Source organism: Entelurus aequoreus, linkage group LG13 (genome assembly GCF_033978785.1).
Source record: "Entelurus aequoreus isolate RoL-2023_Sb linkage group LG13, RoL_Eaeq_v1.1, whole genome shotgun sequence".
In the NCBI taxonomy this organism is placed as follows: Eukaryota; Metazoa; Chordata; class Actinopteri; order Syngnathiformes; family Syngnathidae; genus Entelurus; species Entelurus aequoreus.
In genome coordinates this window covers 57,944,325-57,954,966 of record NC_084743.1, presented here as the reverse complement: position 1 = coordinate 57,954,966, position 10,642 = coordinate 57,944,325, and the positions used below count along the sequence as shown (strand labels likewise).

The following is a 10,642-nucleotide window of genomic DNA, read 5'->3' as shown; positions in this document are numbered from 1 at the left end:
TAAAGATTAAAGTACCAATGATTGTCACACACACACTAGATGTGGCGAAATTTGTCCTCTGCATTTGTCCCATCCCCTTGGGGAGCAGTGGGCAGCAGCGGCGCCGCGCCCGGGAATCATTTTGGTGATTTAACCCCCAACTCCAACCCTTTGTTGCTGAGTGCCAAGCAGGGAGGTTATGGGTCCCATTTTTATAGTCTTTGGTATGACTCTTATATATATATATATATATATATATATATATATATATATATATATATATATATATATATATATATATATATATATATATATATATATATATATATATATATATATATATATATATATATATATATATTTTATTTACATAGAAAAAAAAAAAATACTTGAATTTCAGTGTTCCGGTGGCTATCCATTAGATGGCAGTATTGTCTTGTTTAACTTCTCCGTTCATTGGGCAGGCAAGCTGTTTATATTGTGGGAAAGCGGACGTGAGAACAGGCTGTCCCCACTCAGTCTCAGGTCCGCATTGAGCTGGAGGGGGCGTGGCCTCCAGCTCCGGCAGAATACCGGGAGTTTGTCGGGAGAAAATCTCTGCCGGGAGGTTGTCGGGAGAGGCGCTGAATACCGGGATTCTCCCGCTAAAAACGGGAGGGTTGGCAAGTATGTTCTAAATCGATTCATAATATATTCAAAATTCGATTAAAAAAACAAATTTTTATTAAATAAAACATTTTAAATATGTTTATAGGCAATCTCCATGCAACCAGAAATAGCTTTTCTAATCCGTAACCTGTTTTGAAAAAGTTTCATTACAACAATTACGAGAATCGATTTGAATCAGATTCTGAATCGAATCGTTCGGTGCCCAAAGAATAATTAACGCCCTAGCCGGAATTATCGACTCATTCTGCTTCAGTATCAGAATCGAATTGTCACCCCGGGAATCGGATCAAATAGGCCAAGGACGTTAATTATTCTTTGGGCACCGAACGATTCGATCCGATTCCCGGGGTGACAATTCGATCGAATTCTCTCCCCGGGGTGACAATTCGATTCTGAATCGAATTGTCACCCCGGGAATCGGTAGGCACCAAACTATTCGATCCGATTCTCGGGGTGACAATTCGATCTGATTGTCACCCCTGGAATCGGATCGAATCGTTCGGTGCCCAAAGAATAATTAACGTCCTTGGCCGTCGATCCGATTCCCATAATTTGATTCTGAATCGAATTGTCACCCCGGGAATCAGATCGAATCGTTCGGTGCCCAAAGAATAATTAACGTCCTTGGAACGGCCAAGTACGTTAATTATTCTTTGGGCACCGAACAATTCGATCCAATTCCTGGGGTGACAATTTGATTCTGAATCGAATTTTCACCCCGGGAATCAGATCGAATCGTTCAGTGCCCAAAGAATAATTAACGTACTTGGCCGTCGATCCGATTCCCGGGGTGACAAGGACATTAATTATTCTTTAGGCACCGAACGATTCGATCCGATTCCTGGGGTGACAATTTGATTCTGAATCGAATTGTCACAATCGAATTGTCACCCCGGGAATCAGATCGAATGGTTCGGTGCCCAAAGAATAATTAACGTCCTTGGAACGGCCAAGTACGTTAATTATTCTTTGGGCACCGAACGATTCGATCCGATTCCCGGGGTGACAATTCGATTCTGAATCGAATTGTCACAATCAAATTGTCAACCCGGGAATCAGATCAAATCGTTCGGTGCCCAAAGAATAATTAACGTCCTTGGAACGGCCAAGTACGTGAATTATTCTTTGGGCACCGAACGATTCGATCCGATTCCCGGGGTGACAATTTGATTCTGAATCGAATCGTCACAATCAAATTGTCACCCCGGGAATCCGATCAAATCGTTCGGTGCCCAAAGAATAGTTAACGTACTTGGCCGTCGATCCGATTCCCGGGGTGACAAGGACATTAATTATTCTTTGGGCACCGAACGATTCGATACGATTCCTGGGGTGACAATTCGATTCTGAATCGAATTGTCACCCCGGGAATCTGATCAAATAGGCCAAGGATGTTAATTATTCTTTGGGCACCGAACGATTAGATCCGATTCCCGGGGTGACATTTCGATCGAATTCTCCCCCCGGGAATCGGTGGGCACCAAACTATTCGATCCGATTTTCGGATCGAATTGTCACAATCGAATTGTCACCCCGGGAATCAGATCGAATCGTTCGGTGCCCAAAGAATAATTAACGTCCTTGGATCCGATTCCCGGGGTGACAATTCGATTCAGAATCGAATTGTCACCCCGGGAATCGGATCGAATCGTTCGGTGCCCAAAGAATAATTAACGTACTTGGCCGTCGATCTGATTCCCGGGGTGACAAGGACATTAATTATTCTTTGGGCACTGAACAATTCGATCCGATTCCCGGGGTGTCAATTCCATTGTAACAATTCGATTCAGAATCGAATTGTCACCCGGGAATCGGATCGAATCGTTCGGTGCCCAAAGAATAATTAACGTCCTTGGAACGGCCAAGTACGTTAATTATTCTTTGGGCACCGAACGATTCGATCCGATTCCCGGGGTGACAATTCCATCGAAATCGAATAATTAACGTCCTTGGCCTATTCGATCCGATTCCCGGGGTGACAATTCGATTCTGATACTGAAGCTGAATGAGTCGATAATTCCGGCCAAGGACGTTAATTATTCTTTCGCACCGAACGATTCGATTTGATTCCCGGGGTGACAATTCGATCGAATTGTCAGAATCGTAATTGGTGGGCACCGAACAATTAGATCCGATTCCCGGGGTGACAATTCGATCGAATTGTCCCCCCGGGAATCGGATCGAATCGTTCGGTGCCCACCGATTCCCGGGGTGAGAATTCGATTCTGAATCGAATTGTCACCCGGGGAATCGGATCGAATCGTCCGGTGCCCAAAGAATAATTAACGTCCTTGGCCAGCGTTATCGACTCATTCTGCTTCAGTATCGTGCAGACTAGCCGTGCTACGCTCCAACCTTTACCAAGGTGCACGCTCTGTCATGTTTTCAGTGATTTCTTTCTTTAATTCAATGAATATCATCCACTTCTGTCCTTCACACTCACTTTCTTCCTTCCCATGCTTGGAATAACAGTTATCAAAGTAAGTACTACCAGTCTGACACCTGCTCTGTTTGTCATGTGATGTAATATAAAGCACACATATGGCGGTACTGTAATTCTAACTGGAGCAATATTAGAAAGGATAACAGTAGGTGTGGGCATACATGTCATCGTATATTTTGAGAAATATATATAAATATATATATATATAAACAAACCAGTGTGTTTAAAGAAAACAGTTGTCATGATCCCTCATGACTGTTTTGGACTTTGTTATTTTTGCTGTTTGGTATCGTTTCCTATATGCCCCACTCTTATTTTCGTTTCACTTCCTGTTTGCCTCCTTGTACCACTAATTCATCTCTGGCTTGAGCACTGTTTCCCTCACCTGTCCTTCATTGACAATCAGGAGACACACGTGGATTCCTGGATGCCTGTCCCTGGTTGTCAATCATGCTGCTTCTTATGCACGGCGTCGTCAGACAATCAGCAGACACACCTGTCCCGGGTTTGTCAATCAGAAGGGTTCAGGTTCCCAGTGTCGTCAGACAATCAGGAGACACACATGTCCCCCAATTTAATATGAGGAGGCTTCTTGTCCCCAGTGTTCTCAGACAGTTCGGAGACGCACCAGTCCCTGGTAGTCAATCTGAAGGCTTTCGGTGCCCAGCGCTGTCAGAGAATCAGGAGACACACCTGTCCCTGGTGTCAATCAGGCCGCTTCTTATGCACTGCGTCGTCGGACAATCAGCAGACACACCTGTCCCGGGTTGTCAATCAGAAGGGTTCAGGTTCCCAGTGTCGTCAGACAATCAGGAGACACACCTGTCCCGGGTTGTCAATCAGAAGGGTTCAGGTTCCCAGTGTCGTCAGACAATCAGGAGACACACCTGTCCCTGGATGTCAATCATGCCGCTTCTTATGCACGGCGTCGTCAGACAATCAGCAGACACACCCGTCCCGGGTTTGTCAATCAGAAGGGTTCAGGTTCCCAGTGTTGTCAGACAATCAGCAGACACACCTGTCCCGGGTTTGTCAATCAGAAGGGTTCAGGTTCCCAGTGTCGTCAGACAATCAGGAGACACACCTGTCCCTGGTTGTCAATCATGCTGCTTCTTATGCACGGTGTCGTCAGACAATCAGCAGACACACCTGTCCCGGGTTCGTCAATCAGAAGGGTTCAGGTTCCCAGTGTCGTCAGACAATCAGGAGACACACCTGTCCCTGGTTGTCAATCATGCCGCTTCTTATGCACGGCGTCGTCAGACAATCAGCAGACACACCTGTCCCGGGTTTGTCAATCAGAAGGGTTCAGGTTCCCAGTGCCGTCAGACAATCAGGAGACACACCTGTCCCCGGTTGTCAATCAAGCCACTTCTTATGCACAGCGCCGTTAGACAATCAGCAGACACACCCGTCCCTGGTTGTCAATCCGAAGGCTGCAGGTGCCCAGTGTCGTCAGACAATCAGGAGACACACCTGTCCCTGGTTGTCAATCAGAAGGGTTCAGGTTCCCAGTGTCATCAGACAATCAGGAGACACACCTGTCCCTGGTTGTCAATCATGCCGCTTCTAATGCACGGCGTCGTCAGACAATCAGCAGACACACCTGTCCCGGGTTGTCAATCAGAAGGGTTCAGGTTCCCAGTGTCGTCAGACAATCAGGAGACACACCTGTCCCTGGTTGTCAATCAGAAGGGTTCAGGTTCCCAGTGTCATCAGACAATCAGGAGACACACCTGTCCCTGGTTGTCAATCATGCCGCTTCTAATGCACGGCGTCGTCAGACAATCAGCAGACACACCTGTCCCGGGTTGTCAATCAGAAGGGTTCAGGTTCCCAGTGTCGTCAGACAATCAGGAGACACACCTGTCCCTGGTTGTCAATCATGCCGCTTCCAATGCACGGCGTCGTCAGACAATCAGCAGACACTCCTGTCCCGGGTTTGTCAATCAGAAGGGTTCAGGTTCCCAGTATCGTCAGACAATCAGGAGACACACCTGTCCCTGGTTGTCAATCATGCCGCTTCTTATGCACGGCGTCGTCAGACAATCAGGAGACACACCTGTCCCGGGTTGTCAATCAGAAGGGTTCAGGTTCCCAGTGTCGTCAGACAATCAGCAGACACACCTGTCCTGGGTTGTCAATCAGAAGGGTTCAGGTTCCCAGTGTCGTCAGACAATCAGGAGACACACCTGTCCCTGGTTGTCAATCATGCCGCTTCTTATGCACGGCGTCGTCAGACAATCAGCAGACACACCTGTCCCGGGTTTGTCAATCAGAAGGGTTCAGGTTCCCAGTGCCGTCAGACAATCAGGAGACACACCTGTCCCTGGTTGTCAATCAAGCCACTTCTTATGCACAGCGCCGTTAGACAATCAGCAGACACACCCGTCCCTGGTTGTCAATCCGAAAGCTTCAGGTGCCCAGTGTCGTCAGACAATCGGGTGACACACCTGTCTTGATTGTCAATCAGGAGGACTGTCCTGACTGTCAATCAGGAGGCTTCCTATGCACACCATCAGACAATCAGCAGACACACCTGTCCCTGCGGGCCGGTCAGGAGGCTCCTTGTGCCAAGTGTCGTCAGACAATCGGGAGACACACCTGTCCCCGGTTGTCAATCAGGAGGCTTCTTCTGTGGGATCTGAGCCGAGGATGTCGTTGTGGCTTGTGCAGCCCTTTGAGACACTCATGATTTAGGGCTATATAAGTAAACATTGATTGATTGATTGGTTCTTGTTGCCAAGTGTGGTCGGACAATCGTGAGAAACACATGTCCGTGGTTGTCAATCTGGAGTCTCCTTGTGCCCAGTGTCGTCAGACAATCCGGTGACGCACCTGTCACCGGCTGTCAATCAGGAGGCTTCTTGTGCCCAACATCAGACAATCGGGAGCCCAACCTGACCCTGCTTGTCAATCCACTAAGCCCAGCGTCGCCAGATGATTGATAGACACACCTGTACCTGGTTGTCAATCAGGAGACAATAGCTAGACACATCTGACCCTCGTTGTCAATCAGGAGGCATTTTTTACGACCAGTACCATCAGACCAACCGTGCCAGGACATGACTTGTATGCTAGCTCGTCTATGTTAGCATCCTGGTGTTGCTTTCCCTTCTGCCTTGCTGTGATCACCCACAGTCCACGGCTTTGACCACGCTGGTGCTCCCCCGGTTGTCCCTAATTAATCATAGGCCTTTTTTATCTCGGGGTCATACCCATACTTGCCAACCTTGAGACCTCCAAATTCGGGAGATTTGGGGGGTGGAGGGGGTATAGTGTTCTGTGGTTACTTTTTGGTTGGCCAAGCGGACGTGACGACACGCTGTCCTCACTCAGGTCAGGTCCGCACGGACCTGGAGGGGACGTGCCTTAAGTCCGGCTGGAAATCGGGAGAAATTCGGGAGAATGGTTGTCCCGGGAGATTTTCGGGAGAGGCACTGAAATTCGGGAGTCTCCCGGAAAACTCGGGAGGGTTGGCAAGTATGGTCACACCTGACACAACGATCATTTCACAAGTCTTCTTTACCTGCGCCACGACGATAGTGGACTAATACCGCGAGTCAACAAGCACGAGGTTGACTTGTTGCGGACTGAACCGTTACTGTAAACCCTACTGAGTCATGTGTTGTTTTGCTCCGGGGTTAGTAAGCAAATTAAACATACCGCAGGGACACTTCCAGCACGCGACGCAACATTTTTGACTCGGGGGAGTTGGGGGGGGGGGGACAGCTGTGACACTTCCCTGAAATGACACGAGAAGCAAAACTAAAAGTCCTTTAATTGAAATCGTCAATTAAAGAAAAGCACACCAACTCGGCGGTGACAGCTGTGCGTGTTTGACATTCGAGAAAGAACAGCCACAGGTTTATTTCCACGCTAGGCCATAAAGTTAAAGCGGGATGCAGATCTCCGACCAAAACACCCTCAAAAATGCGCTCGGTGTGATTTAATGTGAACAATAAAGCAGTTTAAGAGCTGCGGTTTCAAAACAATCAGTTTTTTTGTACTCTTTCTGAGCCCATCTGTTTCGCTTCTATCCGTCCCTGGCTTTGGTTTTGTTTCCCGACCAAAGGGTTCAGAAATGCCGGTTAATCAATAGGCGTGTTTGTATTCGTGATCTAACAGAAACTGAAATTCTGGGTAGAGGATTGCTCAGCGTATTCTGGTAAATAAAGCAAGAACTTATCAACTGTGTGCGGGTTGAAAAAAAAATACGGTATGTGGTCACATAGAGGATTTATGACACTTCCTGAAAACCTGTCATTACTCATCGAGATATAGGTACTGTCATGTCTCTGCTCAGGTATTTTTCGACAAAACAACCCGGTTTTGAAGAAATCCCGATGGTTTTTTGTTTGCCTTTTCACATCTGGGTGCTTGGAACGGTGAAAAAGAGTTCACACGGTGGATTTTGGTTTATCGCTCCCCGCAGACCAGCTCTCATAATTCCTAGGAATGAGCGGTTGTGGACGTTGGAAAGACAAACAGAGGCACACCAGGAGAGCATGTGTAGAAGTTGAAAAAGGAGCCACAAAACGGACTCGTTTTCTTTTCTGTCCGCTTTTGTGTGTTTCTGCCGTGTCTGTTTTGAAGAAGAAAAAAGAAAGAAAAAAAAAACGCCCAACCCTTAGCTCACATGAAACTTGAGGTGGAGGGAGGGACATCCGGGAATATAGCGAGTGGAAACTCCACCCAAATGGGGGAGGAGTGTTTTCGGCAGTCATAAAAAGTGCAGCGGACCAGCAGACCTCAACATACTTGGCTGTGGACACAAGTATTGAACAGTGAACAGAGGATTTCAGTTGACTCTCTCGGCCTGAAGGGTACAGCATGTCCGAAATGCGTGACGACATTTTCACAAAGGTGAGTCAAAGTTTATTAGTAAACAAACTTGTGGTTTGGTCGCATTGAAGTTGTTTGTGTCGAACATTTCTGCTGATTAGCGTAAAGAATGACAACTATGTTGCCACGTTGAAGTCAAACTTTGCAGAATGTTTGTCGACTTGTGTTCTAACCGCATCGACCGTTTGCAACAGAACTTCTTGAACCTGGCCCTGGACGACGCCTTGCTCACAAGACAATCTCAACTCAAAGTCCCGGGACAGGGTCGACTGAACCGGTCCGCCTCGATCTTTTCGCCCGACTCCCCGCCCACGTCATCCGACGTCGGCTTCGGCGGCGAGCGTGTCAGCGACGACGACAATGGCAGCTCGCTCTGGTCGTTCAACATCTGGAGCCAGGCCCCCGGCCTTCAGACAAAAACATCCGCCCTGCAAGCGCGCTCCATGAGCCTGACTGAGTCCAGCATCTCCCTGCTGTCCACGATCGAGCAACTCAAGAACCTGGAGGCTTTTCCCTCAGGACCTGCAACAACGGTGGCCCCGCCGCCAGGCTTCCCTCCCGCGTCCAATCTGCCGGCCCAGGTTCAACCCATGCTCTCCTCGAACCGTTACAAGACCGAGCTCTGCCGCGGTTTCCAGGAGACCGGCAGCTGCAAGTACGGCAGCAAGTGCCAGTTTGCCCACGGCGAGGCGGAGCTGCGTGGAATGTACCGTCACCCAAAGTACAAGACGGAGCCCTGCAGAACCTTCTACAACTTCGGGTACTGCCCGTACGGCTCACGTTGCCACTTCATCCACGAGGAACGACGCAGCGGCGGCCAACTCGCATCAGCCAAATTCCAGCAAAACCAGACCGCAACCGGCGGTCAGAACCCACGCCACCAGCTTCGCCAAAGTGTGAGCTTTGCAGGCTTCCTGGGCTCGTCCCGCACCTCCCCTCCGCCTCCGTTCCCTACATCCTTCGTCGATCCCAACCTGGGCTTCAGCAGGGCTTCGTCCGTCTCCCCGCCCCCGGCGGACCTCATTTCCCCGGTGTTCGGCGACTCCCACTCGCGGGACGTGGCGGCCTTCCAGTTCGGCACCCACCAAACCCGCGCCAGTTCCGGGGACATCCACAACATTCCTCTCATCGTGGAGCCCAAGGCCTCGCGCTGCCTCTGCGGCCACGGCAATGACTTCTCCGCTTTGCAAGGACACGGCGGCAGAAGCTTCCCCAAGACGCTGGACGGGAGCCAGCAGGACGGCAACACGCTGTACGCGGGCGGGTCGATGAAGCACGCCAGTCTGCAGCGCTTCTCCTCCGAGGACTCCCTGGAGGACAGCTACAGCAGCAGCAGCGGAGGCTCCAGCGGGACTGAGTCTCCGACCTTTGACGCCTCGTCCAACAAGCGGCTCACGGTCTTCGAGCGCCTCTCCTTGTCCGACTAGGCGGACCCCTCAGGATAAGAACTGTGTCTGTCTTCGTACCCAGAACTGATCAGGACAAGTCAACTTTTTGACGACGTAACACTTCTTAATTTGTCAAATCCGAACTCATCTTGGGCAAAGAGATCCCTCTAGTGCCGATTGGGGTGTAGCAAATTCGACCTTGTGGTCTTCCACCAATCAAATTCCTCGTAGCGCCAGTTTGATTGGTTTGCGATCAAACTGACTCGTCAGCGGCGACCATCCTCGTGCCTTAAAGACTCTCCCTGCCTCACCAGTTTCTCAGTGCCAAGAAAAGTATGTTTGATGCTAACATCCCTACACGATGCCATTTTATCTGTGACATGCACTTTACAGCAAATTGGAATGGGAGAAAACTGCCTCCTAGTAGCATTCAACCAAAGCTTCATACTTCCCGCTTCTGAGAGTGTGTGTGTGCGAGTGTGTTTGTGAATGTGTGTGTGTGTGTGTGTACATATGCTTGTGTGTGCCTTTTTTTTTTCCGAGACCAGGGGTGGAAGCGGATGCAAGATCAAAAGTGTGCATGAGAAAAATAGATGTGAATACACCACCCAACATTTTCTAATTTTAGCGCTTTTCTTATTTTTATTTTTTTTTTTTTTTTTAAATGAACCCCTTCTAAGGTCTCCTGTTTGATTGACAGCCTGGTTCAGGGACGCCACAGTATTCCTTTTTTTTGGTTATTGGTTGCCTCGCATTGTTTTAACTTAAACTAATGTATTTATTCTATTTATTTCTGTTCAAAAAAACAAATGTATTTTGTACTTTATTTATGAAGAATTATTCCGAGCTCTGTGAATTACCAATGTGAGAGAGAGAGAGAGAGAAAAAAGGGAGTAGACAAAAAAAAAAAGAATCTTATATTTTTAATTGTCCAAAAAGTGTCTAAATAAACTTCTGAATAAAGAAATGAGCTGAATTGAGTTTTCTATTGGAGTTTCTTACATACTTACTGACACCCGTCCCTCGTTTATGAACTAATTTCTATAAACTTAGACATGTGTAGCCCTCTTAGACTTACTTAATGATCCACAAGGGAAATTGGGAAAGGATGGAAAGGATGGAAAGGATAATGCACACATGGGCATAAAAAGAGGGCAAAAAAAAAATGTATAAAGTTGACTAAAAACGTACTATAGTAGCAATATAAAATATATGTAATATTTACATATTATATATACACTATATAACATATACTGGTATATTATAGTATTGTATTATATAATATACACAATATATAACACATCCCAATTACCATGTA

At 47.8% G+C, this 10,642-nt stretch overlaps 1 protein-coding gene across 1 annotated transcript; it reads left to right on the top strand.

Moving 5' to 3' along the window:
- The first annotated feature begins 7,809 nt into the window (after positions 1 to 7,809).
- On the top strand, positions 7,810 to 9,634 carry zgc:162730 (uncharacterized protein LOC564559 homolog). The gene is made up of 2 exons (XM_062068658.1): positions 7,810 to 7,957; positions 8,131 to 9,634. Exons 1-2 carry the CDS (start codon positions 7,925 to 7,927, stop codon positions 9,361 to 9,363), a joined length of 1,266 nt encoding a protein of 421 aa, XP_061924642.1. The 5' UTR covers positions 7,810 to 7,924; the 3' UTR covers positions 9,364 to 9,634.
- Positions 9,635 to 10,642: the final 1,008 nt, after the last annotated feature.